The 21,062-nt window shown below is 38.5% G+C and overlaps 1 protein-coding gene across 1 annotated transcript in view; it reads left to right on the top strand.

The window, feature by feature from the left end:
- The window catches only part of frem2a (FRAS1 related extracellular matrix 2a), a 114,227-nt gene that overhangs the window by 12,472 nt on the left and 80,693 nt on the right, over window positions 1-21,062 (top strand). Inside the window, 1 exon segment of the mRNA XM_020923059.2 lies at window positions 5,397-5,486. Within this exon segment, the coding sequence (XP_020778718.2) occupies window positions 5,397-5,486 (90 nt within the window).

Here is a 21,062-nt window from a genome sequence, read left to right as displayed (position 1 = left end):
TTTGGCCATGTATGCTTTTCTGCAATAATTCTATTTAGTGCATTCTCATCAGCCTTTTGAGCAGCGTCCTGATCTATGTAAACATTATTTCTAAGTGGGCCGAGCTGTTTATTGATATTGCCGCCTAAATTGCTACAACAATGTGTCTGATTGAGATGTAAAGCACCGCAATCAATGCACTATTTCAAACCATGATGAGGCACTTATCTGAACAAGCAACAAATCCACCTGCTCCCGCCACATACACACACAAACACAAGCTGAACAAAGCAGGTACATGCAAAGGTAAGGAGGACAAACTTTTAGTGCAAGGAAAAGCAGTGTAAAGCTGAGTGCTGTGAATAATGAAGCACAAACACAAACTACAAGTCTCTCTCCGCTAGAAGTGATTTATTAGTAAGATGGGACATCAAGATGATTCGGTTAATTGATGATTGTGATTTTTGTTGTCATAATATCATTTTAAAAGCAACATTTTAGAAGTAAGAAATCAATTCAGTGTATATACTCAAATAACAATATGTGACGTATATAAAAGCTGGTCACATCCTAAGGCAACCGTCATCTTTAAGACAATGTGACTAAATGTGTGAATACTTGTGAAAAAGGTGTTATTATTAAATTCAGATTTTGACATGTGACGTCCCTTTATTATTGCAACACAAAACCACTGATGACAAATATATGAATTATTAAAATTAGGGCTATACATAGGCCATAATACGATACCTATCTTGATATAGGGCACTTTCGATTCAATGCAGTATATTTAAAATCGATTCGATACGGTTCAATAAAAAATAAAGGCTATATCATGGTGGTGACACTAAAAGTCTTTGTTAAACCACTTCTTGTGCAAAGTGGTTGAACAGTGAAAATGTCACATGTGTTGCATAAACAAGTTTTCTTCCTCTAAACCAGAGATGTCAAACTCAGATTCTCAGAGGGCTGAAATTAAAAACTGGGACTAAGTCATGGGCCTGAGTTTGTCATTTCTGCTCTAAACAAACAACAAAACTGTAGTGCTGTAACAAAATAATTTAGAAAAATATACCAAAAAATACTCTTGGCGATATATATTGATACTGCAGCCCACAATATTGATACTGTATCATCATATTAAATGATATGATATATTGATATTTCAGTATTTTTGCACACCCCAATTATAAATCACATTTCTAAACTCAGCCCAGACTCATAAACAGCAGCATGAAGCTTTGAGAGAAACATTTTGTGCAATTATAAATGTGAAATTTTGTGATGAGCTCTTGGTGAGAAAAACAGAAATTGTTTAGAAGCAAATGTGTGTTTGTGACATTCAAGCAACTTTAAGAGGAACAAAAAGATAAATAATTTGGTGACATTTCTAAGAATCTGACTGTTCAAAGTTTCATTCACACAGGCGCTAAAACCACTTATGTTTAATTACTTATTTTACAATGGAAATGTGGGTTACAGATACCTCTGAGGTGTGAAATTTTAACATTCAGACAACATTTAAAAAAACTTAAAGGTGCACTATGTAACTTTTCTGGGTAAAGTGAGCTATTTGCTTGTTTTCATATAGATCTCAATGAAGACAATAAGGCATATGGCATACTGTGAGAGGGCTCCCCATTCCACAGACCTCACCTGTAACTTGGCCTACATCAGGGGTCTCCAACCTTTTTCTTCTGGTGAGCTACCTTTACCAAACAAAAATGCCAGAGGGCTATTCTTTCTAGCGGTTGCAAGAAATTGAGATGATTATAAGAAAGAGGGCAAGCCTTGGGGTACAGTTAGATGCCTATAAAACATAAGCCATTGTCCATTTATTAGCGCATAAAGTTGGGCTTCAAAATGATACATGAACAATGGTAATAGGCATATAATTAACCAAATTTTTGTTCTTCAGCACAATTGTTTAAGTCTGAAATCGCTTGGCGAGTTACTAGGAAGGAAGTGGAGAGCTGCTGGTACCTCTCGAGCTACAGGTTGGAGATCCCTGGCCTACATCTACCTGCTTGTCTTATTGTAGATGGAAAATTTTAATGCGCAGTCGTGGAATATTCAGAACAGAGCAATATAATTTACATGAGATAAACAGGTGGGGGCACTGTCCACCAGAAAAGTGGCGTAGTGACCCTTTAAAAGTGGCAGTAACATCTCATGCTTGATCTGTGCACACTGTGTTATACTATAGCGTAGGACAGAGACTGCACGGTAGAAACAAAGGCTGTATGTAAGGCCCTTGATACTCAGAGGGCAAAGCATCTTGTCAGCGGAGTCAGTCAGGTGAAAGAGACAGCCCCTGCGCACTCGTATTTACCGTCCCATTTCAGCACATCCCACCAGGCGCGCCTCTGTCAATATTTGATAAGGAGCATGCCCACTGGTTGACCCTGATGACTTCACATTTGCACAATCCAACACCCAAGAATGCTTATATAATTTAAAACCACAGACAAAAAACACAAAATATAAAATGATAAGTAGGATGCTAGCTTAACCTCTTTGTCGCTATCTTTTAGAGCTAACTGGAGCACTGCAGTGACAGGAAGCCACCAAAGAGGCTTTCGTGCCCGAGTCAAGGGTTTATACTTTTATGAACCTCCTCTCGCAGACATCTATTATTGAGGTGCTGGTTCACAGAGGGCAAGCCCTTTCTCAAGTTGGGAGCATTTTTTTCCCCTGCTTTTTTCACTGTAATAGGCATTTGTAGAGTACTGTGGAAAAAAAAGACCCTGTAATTCAAGAAAACAGATGTTAGTCTAGATCCACAAATCCTGTTTTTAACATTCTTAGTCTTGTCTGTCATTTAGAGAAATCCACCTGCTTTTTAAACGTGTCAATGCTACTGTCTACATTTAAGAGTTTTCCAGTTTCCGGATGATTTTTTAAACCATTTTGTAGGTCAGTTCCCATACAAATTGTCTCAGAGGTAACATCAAGGGCATATTCTTTATTATTCTATTGTTTATGAGGTATACATCAAGCTTAGACCTAATGAACTCATTTGAATAGGCCATATGTAGGCCTAGTTTGATAATAGCACTGTTAGACGCATTAGTGTGGAATGAATGAATAATGCAGTGTGATTATCCTTGAGTGTCATGATGGTGCAGGTGCTATATAAATCCAATACATGTCGTCCTTTTGGGACCCAAAAAACCATCTGGGAGGAATTTCTAAATTATGCCAAAATGTCCGGGTTTCTGACTCTATCAATTGACAGCTTTGAGCGGGACACTTATTTTAGTTTTGGAGACAATCTTTGCTCATCTGATCAGATACAATCATGGATCTACAATAAAATCTCATTATACTCCCTCAGATACAGTCACCAGTGCTTCTCCAGCTTCTCTGTGCGTCTTAACTCCGCCTTCCTCTTCTTCCTTGCTCCTGTTCGCTCTCACAGCAAGGGGACAGACCACTTCTTTGATCAGAAAATGTGCCTACATTTATTAAAAGTATTATTATGAAGGCATATTGGCTGCTGTGGAGAGGTTGGATGATCATGATTCAGTTCTTCATGTCTCAAACTCTACACCATTTTTTATTTGTTGAAAATCGACCTTGTATTAGCGGAAATACCTTCATAAATCCCAGTTGAAAACGTCTGTAGCATTGCAAACACTACACGGGAATAGTGTGTTCTGTTCAGACGTCCTGATAAAGGCTAAAATCTGTAGTGTTTGTCCTGCTCTGAATCACACACTGAAGCCTCCTGTCTGTGAGAAGTGACAAGAGCAGGGCCCTGTCAGAGCAGGGACAAGGGGACATAGACTCATGGACTGTCACAAAAAAATAAATATAGGTTACATTGGTTTATATAATTGATCTATGGTTTAGTAGAACTCTAAAATGCAATGAAATACAGTAAATTGTCCAAAATTCCCCTGGGAGGACCCCAGACCTCCTGATACACATAATATCACACATTTGTAATATTCAATTCAAACACCAACAGAATTCGCTGGTTACAAAGTACAAACATGGCAATTTTTATTTGTCCCCGAAGCCCGTGTCCTTCTTGATAAGCCCAACCTGGTCACCCATGCTTAATATTATTAGTGTAGCAGTAGGCCTTCATACTACTCATTTAAATTCACTCAAGGATATTTTATTAAGTGACTTATTAATAATATTGTGCCACACAGAGTAATTTTCTGACACTATACCTTTACTCCAATTTCAGTAATATACAGTATTTACACTGTACTCTTATTTGAGTGAATGTTTCAGTACGCTTGCCTATTGTCTACAAGTGACAAAAGCTATTGACAATATTTAACCATTTGAACATTTGTTTTTCTTTCAACGCTCTTTCAGATATGATTTAATAGTTTGACATTTTTATGATTTTTTGTTTGAAAAGAGCAGATTTGTGTTTGACTTTTTGTTTATTTTTGAGTGTTGGCCCTTATCTTCCGTGTTATGGATGCATGACTTTGAGAAAGCGCTGTGGTAGAAAATGGCTGTTGGTTTTTGCTGATAAGGAGCAGGATCTGAGCGATATTCAGACCTGCTGTTACACTGGTGAAGCAGGACTTCTATCTTTGAGCAAGAATTTGACAGAAAATAAAGTGTGCTAAGAACATGTCATAAACAGTCTTCAAAGTGCGTTTGAGGATATTTTTAAAAGCAGCGTGAAACTTAGCATGAACAGCTTTGTAAATCACATGACAATTGAAGTTAATGACAATAAAAAGAAAGATTTCAAAGTCAGACACGTCAATGTGGACAAAGTAACTACACTGTGAAACAGACTCTTGACGAAAACAAGTAGAACCTGAAAATAGTTGTTAATTTAGTTGTACAACAATAGTAAAAGTACTAGTAATCGTAACAGTACTTAGTAGTACTTAGTGGTTGTATTAGATATAGGCCTAGTAGTAGTCAAATTAGTAATAGAAATATATGTGCAACTATATAAAATGGCGTATTACTGATTGTTTTCATCAGGATTGATTTCAAAATATTTTTCTCTTTAACCTTTCAAGGCTATTACCCTAGTAATTTTACTTCATACTTGAAGTGATAATATTAATACTAGAAATAGCAGTGGCAGTAGTTGTGTCAGAAGTACTGAATACTTACAGGCTAACACAAGGTGACTCACTTTTACTTATATATTTATTTACTTCTTCCACCTCTGGCCATGTTGTTGTTTACTCTCCCAGCATGCATCACACTTACACCATCACACATTATTACAAGCTTTCAAACAAAACAATGGCTCTGTTTGCCGTATACCATTAATCATAGCACCACATCTGCCTGCGTGGCTTATAGCAACCTGCATTTTCCTCCAAAACACATTAGGTTGTTCTGCACATAGAAGTGAATACATTACAGCCTTCGTCTCTGTACGTTTGGTCCTCATGTTGTTGGTACCTGTGTTTTTCTCACAGCTGACATTGATGACCTCAGCATCTGCTACGTGTTACGCAACGACGAAAACGCCACCTCGGACCTCTTCCACTTCTCTGTAGAAGATAAAAGTAAGTAATGTTCACCAATGCGCATACACCGGTAATACACACATACATGTGTTGAATAGATGCTAGCTGGCAAAAGCAATAGGCTCCATTTAGAGCTATAGAATGTCTCTATATCCATTGTAAACAGCCTTGTATAATAAAAACATCTCTGCGTGATTTGGCACAGTACGACATAATCATAAGTTTGTTTTTCACTTCAAAATAACTAGCTGTCAGGAATGCTTTTTTCAGTTCAGTAAACATCATGCGGTAAATAAACAACTGTAGGTGGTTGCATCTTGGTCCAAATTTCAATGAGCCACTAGTTCATAACATTGTTTGTCTTTTTAATGCCCCATGCAAAGCTTAAAACACCAATTTTGTAGCATGCTGCATGTGGTTGTCCCACACCACCAGCCATAATGGGTTGGGATGTTGGGACGATCATGATTGCATTCCTGTGATGATATGTCATATCATGAGTCCACCATCGACTGTATAAAAGGTGAACTAAGGGAGTGAGATGTTTTGGATAGTTTTGGATCCGGCCAAATTAAGCTCACAGAGGCTGGCAGTTATGGAAAAATTTTGAACCGAGTTCTATATTTGCAATAAAAATTGATTTACAGTTAACACAAACATTTGATGACCAAAATGAGGAGCCTGACAGCATCAGCAACGTTTTTTCAATACAAAGTGAAATGGAAACAGAGTTGATTGAGCCTTTTTGGAATGTGGCGGGAGGTTAGCTATGTCCATTTATATATAGTCTATGGATTCCATTCACTTCTCCTGTTGGTCGGCCTTTGTCATCCTCTGAGTGAGTGACAGGTGGACATAAGCACAGTGAAGAGTAAACTTTCAGCAGATGGCTTTAGTTACATCAAAACTGTACACACGATAATTAGAAAACAGGAACCATGATCAAGTTGAAATCATGATCTTAACGATATCATGATATGATTTTTTTTTTGGTACATCACCCACCCCTAACTAGGGGTGTGCAAAAATATAACATTATTAACATATAAATTAATATTTTGTCATTTAATGGGATGATGCAATATTGTTATCGTGGGCTGTATCGATATATCACTAAGAGTATGTTTTGGTGTATTTTACTAAATTATTTTGTTACAGCACTACAGTTTTGTTGCTTGTTTAGACAAAGGAAACTCATTTGTGCAACACATTTGACATTTCACTGTTTTGATGATTAAAATGGGCATGTTTCATATTCACTTCGCACAAGATGTGGTTTAACAAAGACTTTTTGAATCACAGCCATGATTTAACCTTACTTTTTATTGAACCATATCGAATCAATATTAAATATATCGTATCGAACCGAAAGTGCACTGTATCAAGATACTTATCATATCATGGCCTATGTATCGAGGTATGTATCATATCGGCAAATTTTTAATGATACCCAGCCCTACTCCTAATACAGATCACACATCACTTGTAACAGAAATGACATATATGCTTAATGAGTATGTTCCCAATATGCCAAATTGTAGTACATGATCAAAAATATCTAGTTGTATCTTCTCACTCTACATACGTATCATTATTTTGTGTGGACTTGATATTGGTCCAGTCAGAAGAACTCAGACTTGTTAGATGATCACACTTTCCAGTCTTTGTAGTGGAAGCTTTGGCACTTCCAGATGAGTGCTTTTATGATGACAGCATTCACACATAGTTCCACACTACATGATTTATATCCAGGAGTGTTACTTTTCAGACTTGTTATATTTGACTTCATTATGTTCATGTTGTATTTAAAAAAATACACAAAATTTTGTATGGATACACATAACTGTTTAGATTAGCAGTCTTAAACCAATTCTGCTAACTGCTGTGTCGTTTTTCATTTCCTAAAACATAGACTGTGGTTTTGTCAACTCAATTGCGATACCACGAAAAAAAGCTCAATATTTGATAATGATTTTATTTTACATTTATTCAATTACAGGTGGTTTTATACCTCAAAAATATCTAAAAACAGGCATTCTGTCTGTGAGTGGCATTACCTCTCCACAGATCTGACCTGTAACTTGCTCTAGTCTGGTCTCCGTGAAGATAGAAAGGTTTATTGCCATGCTATGAAACATTCCAGACAAAGCAATAATATCTCCATGGAGGACGGACCCTCCATTCAGCTACTCTATGTACTCAAATGTTTTTCTATTTTTTTTACCACCCTATACACCGTAATATACAATATATAGTTCTTATGCTAATTATTCATGTTTAATTAGAAAACATGACTTACTGTATCCATACAATACAAATTAATTGCTTTGGACCATTGAAAGAAGGAGCAGCACCAAATGGATTTAAAAAAGTCTCATAAAAAATACATTTGTTGAACAGGAAGTCACACAAAGGTCAAGTTGTGATAAAATATTCATGAAATCCAATAACTGTTTTCATTACATTGCGGTAATAGTCCAGATTTGAGCTTAGAAACCAGAGTCTCTGCTTTTAGAGTTCTGTACATGTCTTGATAGGTTTTATATTGTAGCTATTGTCGCCTGGCTTAATGTTAGTCACAGATAAGGATGTGATGTTTTATTGTTTCTTATTATGTAAAAGAATAGAGATACCAATGGCAGGCTAAATGGGAGCAAGGCTGTGTAATTGGTTTGTCTTATGTGTTAATTCTTCAAAATAACAGATTTAAAAATACTCTGGAGAATAAGTGTAAACCTTGCCACCACAAACTGGCCTCATTAAGTTATTATTTTAATTTAATTTGTTTAAATAAAAATAAAGTGAGAGTGCATGCAGGAAGGAGATGTGTGTGTGTGTGAGTGGAGCGGTAATGATGTGAATTAAAATGTATTGAGGAGATCAAGGATGTTTAAAAGTGTGTTAAAAGCTTTGGGCAACTTTAGCTGTATAAAAGTGAATAGCATTTCAAAAAACATGCACGTATCATCCTCTTCTACTTTTTTAAGGAAATGTAATGCACTACTACTTATTATGAAGATTTATGATTATTTTTACATACCATGACATCAGTTTTTTTGTAATACGAAAAATGCAAATACAAAGTTATCCAAATCATAATGCTTTTCAAAACTTCAACTGGCAGACTCCGGTCCAAATCTGGACCCAAACGCAGTGACATCTGAACCAAGACAAAAAGCTCTCTCTAGCCTTTTTCTCATAACATTATGGATCCACGCAATATTTCATTGGCATGCGCTTTCTGGATGTGTTTCCGTATTTAAAAAAAAAAGCCTAATGAATAAGAAAAAAACATATATAAGTCGCACCGGACTTTAAGTTGCACTTTTTGGGTGAAATGTATTTGATAAAATCAGAGACCAAGAACACACATTTCATCTTGAAAGGCAAGATACAGTAATAACAATAGAACAGAGAACAACAGGCTGTAACGTATGATATTAAGTTATTCAGATAACTATAGCATAAACAACATAACATAACAAGTTTACCTAAATCCACTAAATTCTTCATCCTCTGTGTCACTTCTGAACAACTCTGTGACCTCTGGAGGTAAGCGGGGTAGCTGTCATCAGACTCAGCATCAGTTCCAATAATTTCAGCCTTTCTGAATCCCGACAGGATGGTTTCGGTTGTCACTGAAGTTCAGGCTTTGTTGATCCATCCAGTGACCAGGAAAGTTGCATAGAGGACCCTCCCAGTTACCGTGAAGCTGTGTTCTCCATCCCCACCTTTCGCCAGTATCTCACAAGTTTCTCGCTCATTCCAAACTTTCTTTCTGCTGCTCGATTACTGTTTTAAATTTTCAGTGGTACAGAAGTATTGGTACGATCGACTGACATGATACAGACAGACCAGCGACTCTGCAGGAGACATGCGCAGTGACAGTGATACACGAGTACTGGGAGCAGCAGATACTGACACCAAGCCTAGAGCACCCCCCTTTGCTAAAGTAGACATCTACCTAGTGTATTTAGTATTTATCTATCTAGTAATAGTATCTAGAAGTGCATTTAGTTCTTTCTGCATAGTTCAAATGTTCCATGTGGATTTACAATTTTTTTTGTTAGAAGTTCTAAGCTTGGAAATACACTGTAACTCTTTCAGACTCTGGAAACACTGTAAATTTGGTAAGTGGAACTTTTGAGTTTGTAATTGAGTACCCCTGCCATAGAACATGCCACAAACATTTGGAAAGTTTATATATAGTATTATACATATACTCAAGTGCATATTTTGTCAAGTGATAATTCTAACAGACTACTTCTTCCACCTCTGCTAAATGATTTTCTTTACTCGTTCCTATTTTTATTTCCTAGTTTAAATCGCCAAGCCCATGGCATTTATTGCACGTTTTGTATTTGTGTTCCATTTAAACGCTCAAATCCACTTGGTATTTTCGCCTGTGGCTCAATATACATCTACAACCTATATTTCTTTAGTTCCGGACAAAAAGTATTAAAAGCACATTCTTGAGTTGCTTCCTATAATCAGCCAGTGTTTGCCTGGAGGCTGCATCTTTACGGCCACCTCAATGCTATGTTCACACACATGTACCTCTAACACTATCTATTAAAAATGAGTGATAAAACTTCTCCACTTGAACCAGTCACGCAAGCACGGCGATGCAGAGGGGGCTGGCCCATGGGCAGAGGGGCTGTGTAGAGCCTCAAGCGCCACAAACTGTTTGATATTTAAGAGCTGGAGGTGCATTGTGGGTAATGAGAGCCCGGGGCGTTGGAAGTGGGCAGTGCTCGGAGGCAGCCACTGGTGATTATGTGACCCTATTACAAGCTGAGAGGGTGAGGGAGGGGAGGGAGGAGTGGTGTTGCAGGTTAACTCCAGCTGGATCTGACTAGTTAAGTGCAATGAGCTGTTTCCCAGGGTCCTCTTTCCTCCTCTTTGTCTTTCCTCCCCTTTGCTCTTTCTCGCTCTATTTCCCCGTCACCTCTCACACTCTCTCTTTTTCCTTCACCTTTCACTATTTCTCTTTCACCTCTCCATGTGTGTTCCTATCTCTCGCCTTCTCTCCCCTTCGCTCTCTCCACTCTGCCATCTCTCTTTCTGTTTCACCTTGACCTCTCTCCATCTGTCCCTATCTCTCTTTGCTCTCTTCCACTCTCCCATCTCCATTTCTCCTTCACCTCTCTCCGCCTGTCCTTATCTCTCTCCCCTTTGCTCCCTCCCACTCTCCTAACCCTCTCTGTATTTTTCCCTCACCTCTCTTTGTCTATCCTTATCTCTCTCCCACTCTCCTAACCCTTTCTCTATTTCTCCTTCACCTCTCTCTGTCTGTCCCTATCTCTCTCCATCTCTCCCCTTCGCTCTCTCTACTCTCCCATCTCTCTCTGTCCATCCTTATCTCTCTCCCTCTCTCCTTCGCTCTCTCCCACTCCCCTGTCTCCCTTTCTGTTTCTCCTTGACCTCTCGCCATCTGTCCTTGTCTCTCTGCCTTTTGTGCTCTCCTACTCTCCCATCTTTCTTTCTCCTTCACCTTTCACCTCTCCATGTGTGTTCCTATCTCTCGCCTTCTCTCCCCTTCGCTCTCTCCACTCTGCCATCTCTCTTTCTGTTTCACCTTGACCTCTCTCCATCTGTCCCTATCTCTCTTTGCTCTCTTCCACTCTCCCATCTCCATTTCTCCTTCACCTCTCTCCGCCTGTCCCGATCTCTCTCCCCTTTGCTCCCTCCCACTCTCCTAACCCTCTCTGTATTTCTCCTTCACCTCTCTTTGTCTATCCCTACCTCTCTCCCTCTCTCCCCTTTGCTCACCATTCTCTTATCTCTCTCTCTTTCTCCTTCACCTCTCCCTGTCTGTCTGTATCTCTCTCCCTCTCTCCCCTTCACTCTCCTTACTCTCCTATCTCTCTTTCTATTTCTCCTTGACCTCTCTCCATCTGTCCCTATCTCTCTCCCTCTCTCCACTTCACTGTCTTAGCTTCGCTCTCTCCACTCTCCTATCTCTCTCTCTCTCTTTCTCCTTCACCTCTCTCCACCTGTCCTTAGCTCTCTCCCCTTTGCTCCCTCCCCCTCCCCCATCTCTCTGTATTTCTCCTTCACCTCTCTTTGTCTGTCTCTATCGCTCTCCCACTCTCCCTCCGTGTCTCCTTTTTTCTTCTTTCTCTCATGCCTCCCACTCTCTTTTCTCTCTCCCTCTATTTCCCATATCGCTGTCTCTTCCGAACTTCTCTTTGTCTTTATGGCTGCATCTCCCCTGTCCCCCTTACTTTCGCTTTCCAACTTTTTCTTACCGTCTTCTCATTCTTCTATCCCTCCATCTCCCTCCTCTCTTTGGTCAAGGGACATTCAGTAGGTGTATAGAATAATGTTGATATTCAAGGCCATGGCACAATGATCCAGCATACTATAGAATACATAAACATAAAAATAAGTGTCAGTGTGTGGGTCAAGCAGGGTTAGAAATAGAAAGGAAAAGTGTACAACTGCTTATAGATCGAGAGAAGTCTGACATACCATATTGTCAATTAAAGGACCCATAGTATGTTATTTTCTCTATGTTATAACATTCTTTCCTCATCACAAACCTGGACTTGTGTTTTATTTAATTCTCCACATGTTTAACACACAACCCCTGCAAATTTAGGCTTCATCCACACTAATACGTATTCGAGTCATTTTTGTTGCGGGTGCAGTGTTCATCCGAACTAATCCGATGGAAAACGGCTCTAGAGACAGAACAATCTGGTGCGGCCAGCTCCTTACAAATTCATCTGAGTACGAATCTGATCAAGCACTGTGTGGACGCCTGAAAACGTTGATAGTCTGACATAGAAGCTCTAATTGCTGTCCTTATTGGACCACGGTACTGTGACTTGTGCCTTCCTGATTCGCTGGGTTTGTAGACATAGACAAACAGGAAACAGCGTAGCTAGAACTACTTGCTAGTACGTGGTCCACAAAAAGACCTGTCACCTTCTTCGGCTCAAAATCGGCTGCTGCAACTTTAGACATGGTTAGCAGAACACCCCTCTGTCACAGAAAGAACAGATACAATATGTCCTTGGACTCAGTTCTTCACTCTGTTCCACCTTATAATGTCATGTGGCAATAGAAGAAGTGCTCCAGTGTTTTTACCTCCATACACCTTCACTAGAATCGTTTGTTCATGACATCATAAGGTGGAACAGAGCATTTTGAGCTTTGAGTATAGACAAAGGATATACTCAATACTATACTATAGATAAAGGATTACTCAAACATATGTGAATTAAACAAAACACAACTCCAGGTATGTTTTTGATGAGGTAACAGCATTATAACATGGCTTAAATATCACACTTCAATTTCAGTCCATTTTCAATCAATTATGCAGCCTAGAGATTGCTACTTCACAAACTATTTCGTTCTAGTTTGGAAGACACTTTTGACATTGTGATCTTTTCTTGTTCATTTCAAAATGATGACTAGCCTTGAAAGTGCCCCATTAGTTGAATACAAAACAAAGTTGCTTCCTAAAACCTCACCTGAAATCTCTGCTCTTTACTGTACACAGGAGTTAGTGTCCAAGTGATGGAAGTGAGGAAAAGACTCTGAAATTCAAGATTCTTAGCCTTGAATTACATGTAATCAAACACGCTCATAATTTGCTATTTTTATTCACCCTGCACTGAATAACATTAGCCTGCCAGGTTAAAGGGAGTTTTGAGGATGTCAACGATTTGGCTCAGGGACAGGATTGTGTTTGTTTTTGTGTTGTTTTAATCACGTTTGCTAATTTTTCGACAGCACACACCGAGCCGTAAACCAAATTAATCACTAATTCTCATTAAAAAATGTTGTTTGCACAAAATTCTAAAACTTTAATCAAATTTGAAACCAAACAAGATCCACACTCTGAAACTCTACCCTTTACTCCCCCACAGTGATTTATACAATTGCCACAGAAAATACTTCAATTACCTCTCTCTCTCTTTATTGATTTAAAACAGACATGTAACAACAGGTATTTTAAAGGTGCACTGTGCAGCTTTTCTACTTGTCTTCATGGACATGTTATTGCTTTGCCTTGAAAGTTTCATGACATCAGACATATCCATCTAACATTTATTTATTACAGGTGTTTCTGTTGCTCAAAAATACAATAATTGTTTCTGTAAAAAGAGGCGACTCTCCACAGATCTGACTTGTAACATAGGCACTTGTAACATCGGCCCATGTAACACTGCGGATGCAGTGTTCATCCACACTAATCCGATGGAAAATGGCTCCAGAGATGGAACGATCTGGTGTCACCAGCTCCCATGAATTCATCTGAGTAACTGATCTGATTCGGCACTGTGTGGACGCCTGAAAACGCTGATATGCTGATGTAGGTCTATGCTCTGCGAAGTAAAACTTGAAAGTAAGTAGCTGTTTTTTATGCGCTCAGTTTATTCAAATGAGACCTGTGGTTTTAAGTTTAATTTCTGTGAAATGTAAACATATATGCTCAAAGCTGTGTGGATAGGGAAGGCTTGTGGACACAGAAACGTGTCTGGATGCAAATCGTTTATGATATGGTGATACGGTGATTTGATTCAGCGTAAACGTAACCATAGAGTAGTGCTGTAGCCTGCCTGTTTAACTTGTGATAAATTTAATCTACACTGTGGAACAGTGGAACCAAGGGTCTCCAACCTGTAGCTTGGGAGCTATCAGCAACTCTCCACCCCCTTCCAAGTAGCTCGCCAAGGGATTTCGGAATTATACAATTGTGCTGAAGAACAAAAAATGTGGTTAATTACATGCCTTTTACCATAGTTCAAGTATCATTTTTAAGCCCAACTTTATGTGCTAATAAATGGACAATGGCTTATGTTTTATAGGCATCTAACTGTACCCCAAGGCTTGCCCTCTTTCTTATTATCGTCTCAGTTTCTTGTGACTGCTAAAAAGGGTAGCTCTCTGGTATTTTTGTTTTGTAAAGGTAGCTCACTGGAAGAAAAAGGTTGGAGACCCCTGTTCTAGACAAAGCAATAACACCTCTATAGAGACAAGAAGGTGGCGAACGCTCCACTAGAAATGTTACACAGTGCTCTTTTAAAGGTGCATTGTGTAACTTTTCTGGTGGAGGGTCTGTCAGATGTTTTTGACTTTATCTGGAATATTTCACAGGTTTCACATTAATCTCTCTCCCTTCATGGAGACCAAACCAAGTTACAGATCAGATCTGTGGAGAGGCTTACAGTCAGAACGTCAGTTTTTTTAGGTATTGTATTTTTGAGCTATAAAATCACCTGTAATTTAATAAATGTAAGGTAGCACAGTTTAATTTCATACTGTGTTAAGAAAACAATAATATATCCATAGAAACACGCAGGCGACGGACCTCCAACCAAAAAGCTACACTTTGCACTCTTTAACATTTCATTTGCGTGCTTATTTGCTGTAGAGAAACCTTTTAGCTCCTGAATCAGCTTACCTGTGCGTCTCCTCTCCTCCTCCTCTGCCCTCATCACCTCGTCTGTCTAGTTCCTGCACGCTGCTTAAAAACAATGGGGTCTTTCAGTTAGCTGCCCTCTCCACACTGCCCCGACATACCACAGACTTAAAATGGCTCAATGAGAACAATGCATTTAACCTGAACTGTCTGTCAACACCTTTTCCTTGTTAGTTCTGAGTGGAAGCTCGAGGTTTGATTTTTATTTTTTTTTCCTCTAAGATACAAAGATCTTTCTCCTTAAATCTATCATAATAATCTGGGGTATTTTTAGACTAAAATTGTTCAAGTGGTGAAGATAGCAGTAAATCAATGGCAGTGGTAGCGTAGGTGGAAGTAATAAAAGTGAAGAGTTCATTTGCTCAAAGATAATTGTCAAAACTTTTTTAAGTTGTACATTTTTATTTTATTATTATTTTTGGTTTCCATCTTTTATTACAGATATATTTTAAACATGGCTGTAAAAAGCATTGGTCAGTATGTATAATTACTATTTGTGCTAGTAAAAGCAGTAGTAGTAGTAGTAATAGTAGTAGTAGTAAATGTATTTGTACTTGATAACCATTACATATAACATCGTTTTGAATGAACACAGTTGTCTTTTACTTACTTCAGAGCATGTGTGTAGTACTTCCTCCACCTCTGCTTTGTCGTAATTATCTGAAGATGTTTCTTTGTGAAGGACACTCTTCATTATCAGAGCGCTGTGTGATTGGTGCAGATCTGAAGAGAGGCCTTTTTTCTCTTCAAACTAATCTTCTTTTCTGGCCAAAATAAAGGCAGAACCAACACTTGAAATAAAATGACCCTTTCTGATTGCATCTGTCCCCTTTTAAAGATACCACTTCATATGTGTATATAAACACTTTTGAGTTGATAAAATAGCTACTTAAATATCTCAAACAAATACAAGATAAAATGATTTTCTTTAAGCTCAGATGATAAAGCTGTATTAAGAGGTATTATGTAATGCTAATTAGATCTGTATGTAAACAGGATATTGTCTGTCTTGATTACACTGCTGAACCACTAATGTTGTGCAATAGCTCTTTCTGGGCATTGAATGTACAATCAATTAAAAAGCTAGGGTACTTAAATATAGGTATTTCAATCTATTTAGCTCCTTCTTAGCTCTCACAAACCCTATGGCACCCCACTAGTGTTCACATGCATTCATTATCCAGCATGGAGTGAAGCAGGGCTGAACTGGCAGTGTCAATACACTCTCACCCCAAAGCGTAACGAAGCACACTGCCCTTTCCTCAGGGTTTGCAATTGGTAAAATGTAGCCAGTAGGACTGAAACAAGTTAAAGGTGTTCTTTGTAACTTTTTCATTGGGGGTCCGTCACCTGCTTGTTTCTATGGAGATGCCATTGCTTCCACAAAACAGCACCTTACATTTATTCAATTACAGGTGGTTTTATAGCTCAAAAATACCTAGAAAACTGGCATTCTGACTGTGAGCAGGGTTGCCTCTCCACAGATCTGACCTGTAACTTAGCCTGGTTTGGTCTTCTTGACAATAGAAAGGTTTCAGACAAAGCAATAACATCGCCATGGTGAAAAAGCATTTGACGGACCCTCCACCAGAGAATTTACTTAATGCGTCTTCAAATAATACATTTTTAATTATAACTAGTGGTGTAACGATATCCAAGTCTCTTGATACAATATTGTCATGGTATGAACCTCACGGTACGATATTTAGTGTGATATCATGGGAAAGCTTATGATATGATGGGGAGGTTCACGATTAAGAATGTAACAATATCCAAATCTTCCGTTACGATATTTTCACGATATACATCTCACGGTATGATATTTGTTGCAATATTTTGTGGAGGCTAAACAGCTAAAACTGCTAATATGTTACTTTTTCCTCATTTAAAATACCTTGAACTAAGACTAAGTGCTTAGAACTGTTATATCTTCTTACAGCCTGCACTGAAATGGCTCAAAGGATCATGGTCTATGTAGTTCTCTCTGTCTTTTTTTTAGCTATTGCTGCACCATGACTCTTAATTTAAGCAAAGAGACTTGTAATTCGATATATTGTGATAGTCCATGATATTATTGTGACTCTGACGATACGATATCATGATAGTTCAGTTATTGTTACACCCCTAATAATAAAAACAGTAGACTATATTATTATTTGATTAGTAAAATAATCTTTTTTGCAGCATTAGTAAATTTTGTCACTAATATAGTAGCTGAAAAACAAAATTATAAATTTCTTAGAACAAAGTTTGGTAATCCAGGTTTAATTAAACTACAAGGGGTCAGAGTAGGAACAAATTAGTGGTTTGTGTATAAAGACCGCTTTCCTCTTGAACATTGCTCTACTTGTAAGAAATTATGTCAGTCTTTTATTTTATTACTTTTATTGCAGTTTTTAATAGCAAAAAATACGAAACCAGAATCTGACGTGTCTTCTAAACTTAATTCCCCACCCACCCATGAAATTTAACTGCACAGCGCTGTTTTAATTTAACATAATACTTGTACAATTCATATTTAAATTCTGTGAGCCGAATCCTATAAAGCGATACATTCATTTACACGTCTCTTCACACGTTGGTTATGAAGCTCACTGCGCTGGGGAGTCATCAAGAACATCTTTATTGCAGCTGCCTCCAAACCCTATTAAAAACCATACATCTAAAGTAAACAAACTCAAGTCAGGATAGAGGAGCCAAAATGTGTTTCTGTTTTAATGAGTTTGGGAATGTGAGAAAGTATGGAAAATGTGTCAGATCTAACTGTCTCTCAGAAGTATCATCAAACCTGTATAGGCTAAGAAAAGCAGCACAAAATCCAAGTCAATCTGTTAAAGTGCATAAAATAATAAGTGGCATTCCTTCTTGTGTTACTTATTTATGTCATTATTATTAGCATTCCAGAAATCCAACTCAAATGTCTATAACTAATACTACTGATACTATTACAGCAACTTCTCGGTTCTATTTCCTGGATTAAAAATGTATCATTTAAACTAGCCATATAATTTCATTTGCGCCTCAATTTTGGAAAAGTTTGTTTGGGTTAGTTTGTTTCCAATTCTGCAGATACTATCACTGAAAATGAAGCTGAGTGGATTTCATCATGGAGGGCTCATGGAAGAATATTATACTGCACTAAAACAGATTTGGCTTTTGCAATAGTAAACAGCAAGCGTCCTATGATTTTTTGTTTAGTAGCACTCTCTTTTTGAAAATCTGTCTTCATCTCACTTATTTTAAATTTGACTTCAAATTTACAGCTACTTTCTTTTAAAACACAGGGGCTGGGATTTATTGGTCTTCACTTCCCTCACTCCTTCTTCTCACTGAGATGGCTGTGATGATGAAATATTGTTGGGGCTATTGATGTTTCCATAACTATAAACTCCTCTTTGCAGTCTGAAAGTTGCAAAAAATGCTTATGAATCCATGCATGTTGATAATTGGCATATATGCAAGAATGAGCTAGAAATGGGTTGATAATTTTGGAAAATGGCTAAGGTTGAGACAAGAATCCAGACTATCTTCTCTTTGCTTAGAAGAGTTTAGGTAGTTTCACACGTTACTGCGATCTCTGGACTGACCCCAGTGCACACCAGATTTACTATTTACTTTTGGATCGGCTGTGTTCACATGCACCGTGCATCATTCACCCCAAACAATCACCATGAGTCCATCAGCTGATCATCAAACTTGTTTATATGGCAACACGTTTAAGTGGATACAGAGCCTGTGAATACACAAGATCACGCGTCTTTCACCTGAGGCTAAATATACCATGAGGAATGTATGTGCTGGTGACACACAGAACCAGGCTTACCTGAGCAGACAGAGGCAGGAGATGTCTCTGGCTGAAGATAATTCAGATTGCCTGATAAATGTGTCAAACAGCAGTTCTGCATCACCCATTCATCTGAGCAATTTTTTACCCAATACCTAACCCTGTTATTGTCACCATAGACTGCATAAGTTGGACTGAGGTTGTCCACGTTCACACCATACTCTTCCTCCTCCAGAGTGGGAGTGAAGTCGCTCCGAGATCACCTGTTTGGAGCAAGCGTTTACTGCACTCCACAGTGAGTGTCATGTTCACACGGGCCCAAGCGCGCCTCTCTCAGAGCGACCAACCTTTTACATCGACCTCACTCGTGGCACTGTGAAAAGGACCTTAGTGATCTGCTATTCTGTGCAATATTAGAATCATACGATTTCTGGGACATGCCTTACACTGAATAACGTAGGCAGCTTTTCCGATTCTGGAGCCTTTGCCCAAAGCGAGGCCCACGGTTGTATACGACACTCTTTGTAGACTTCAATGGAAACTTCCTGGTTATTAAGAGCATCATCGTCACTTCAAAGAGGCCCTCTCACCTCACGTCGGGCTCTGAAGCTTGGGGTCGCCTCAGGTGTTCTGCGCTCTCATGCCTAATGGCTACTGAATACTACAAAGGAAAGATAGCCCTGTGGTACTAAATATTACTACAACATTTTTAGATAAGCAGGTTTGTGCCTAATGTTATCATGTAATGACAAGGATCAAAACAATGAAAACAGTCGTACATTTACTATATGAGAGCAATCCAGATGTGAGTGTAGTAGGGGTGGGCCATATTCACAAAAATATTTACCTTGATATTTAGGGGTTATATTGGCCAACCGATATAAAGTATATCTGTATTCCTGACAGGTTGCACCGGTGACAAGGATGAGCCAAATGCAGAGGACAAACTTCCCTAGCAACAATAACTCTTAAGATACTTTATATTAATATCTATCAATCAATATCTAGTGAACAATATACAGCCTACTTCTTGTATCTCATATGTGTGTACAGTAAGGATGGGCATGATTATTCAACTAATTGATAATAGATCATTAAGAATTGTGTCAGTCACGTTCATTTTTAATCAACAAACCGAATGTAGGTTGCTGCGCGTAGTGTGAGGAGACCAGGCTGCGTCTGACAGCACCAACAATGGAGTTGCGGCTTCACAGTCCCACATTTCGGCTCTGGCACACCTCCTTGGAGATCACTATACCACTCAATGAGTGCATTTACATGCATATCAGTATCCCGGGTATGATCGGGTTTTTTGAGTATTCCGGTTTTGTCATGGTGCATGTATACCCAGTATCCCGGTTACTGCAACATAAAGTTGAGTGCACATGCGTCCAAAAGACAAATACGTTTCAGTCGTTTCATCCCAACAGTAGCCAAAATAAATAAAGTGACCAACATAAATAAAGTGTGTGAAATGACTGTTAAATAAAGAGCTGCACTAAACCTGCACACATACGATCTGCACTCATAAAACCTGATATATACACATACCATACCAACAAGATATATACACAGAACAGACTACCATCAGCATCATCAACATCCCTCTGTCACAGAAAGAACACACAAATTCCACTGAGTCGTGTCCTTTAGTCTGACAGAAGTTGACTGCATCAGCGCACAAGTAAAGAGCTGTTTTTTTCATCTTATAGTTTATGCAAATTAGCCATGTGGTTTTATGTTTTGTTTCTGTAAAACGTAAACAAACGCGGCAAAACTGCATTAAACACATAATGTCAAAGGGGCTGATGTGGCTCTATAGTAGTTGTGGTTTATATTTTGTAAAGTTGACTTTATTTATGCAGATTAGTAATAGTAATAATTATGATGATAATTTTAATATAAAAATGTTAATGATTAATGATTAATTAATAACATTAATTCTCCCGACGATCGATTAAAAAAATTTAATTGAATTCCCATCCCTAGTGTACAGTGTTTGGTCTTCCTTTTTCTCAAAGTAGAACTGTTTCACAGACAACTTGTAATTACCAAAAGCTTCGTTTTTCTTCACAGATTTTAGCGTGTGATTTTCAGTAGCCAATTACTAAAACTAATAAAAATGCTAATGTTTATTTTATCTGATTTTTAACAATTACCCTCATTTATCTTACACACACTTGGACTAATGCACAACTTAACCTTTAAAGGTTAATTCGAGCTAATACCAGCCCCTGTCCCCTTCACCTGGACTGAAGTCGTGTTTTAAATGCTTAATGTTTGCAATAGCTCGGGGCGGTGGGTCCCTGGTCAGTCCAATGATAACTCACTCTGGCCGCATCTCCACTCTGCACCAATCGCCCCAGGCAAGCTCAGACAGTGGCAGCACACG

Source organism: Boleophthalmus pectinirostris, unplaced genomic scaffold, assembly GCF_026225935.1.
Source record: "Boleophthalmus pectinirostris isolate CB_2022bp ecotype Guang Dong unplaced genomic scaffold, ASM2622593v1 HiC_scaffold_12, whole genome shotgun sequence".
NCBI classification, from domain to species: domain Eukaryota; kingdom Metazoa; phylum Chordata; class Actinopteri; order Gobiiformes; family Gobiidae; genus Boleophthalmus; species Boleophthalmus pectinirostris.
The sequence above is the reverse complement of the archived record's forward strand: the minus strand, read 5'-3'. Positions and strand labels throughout refer to the sequence as shown.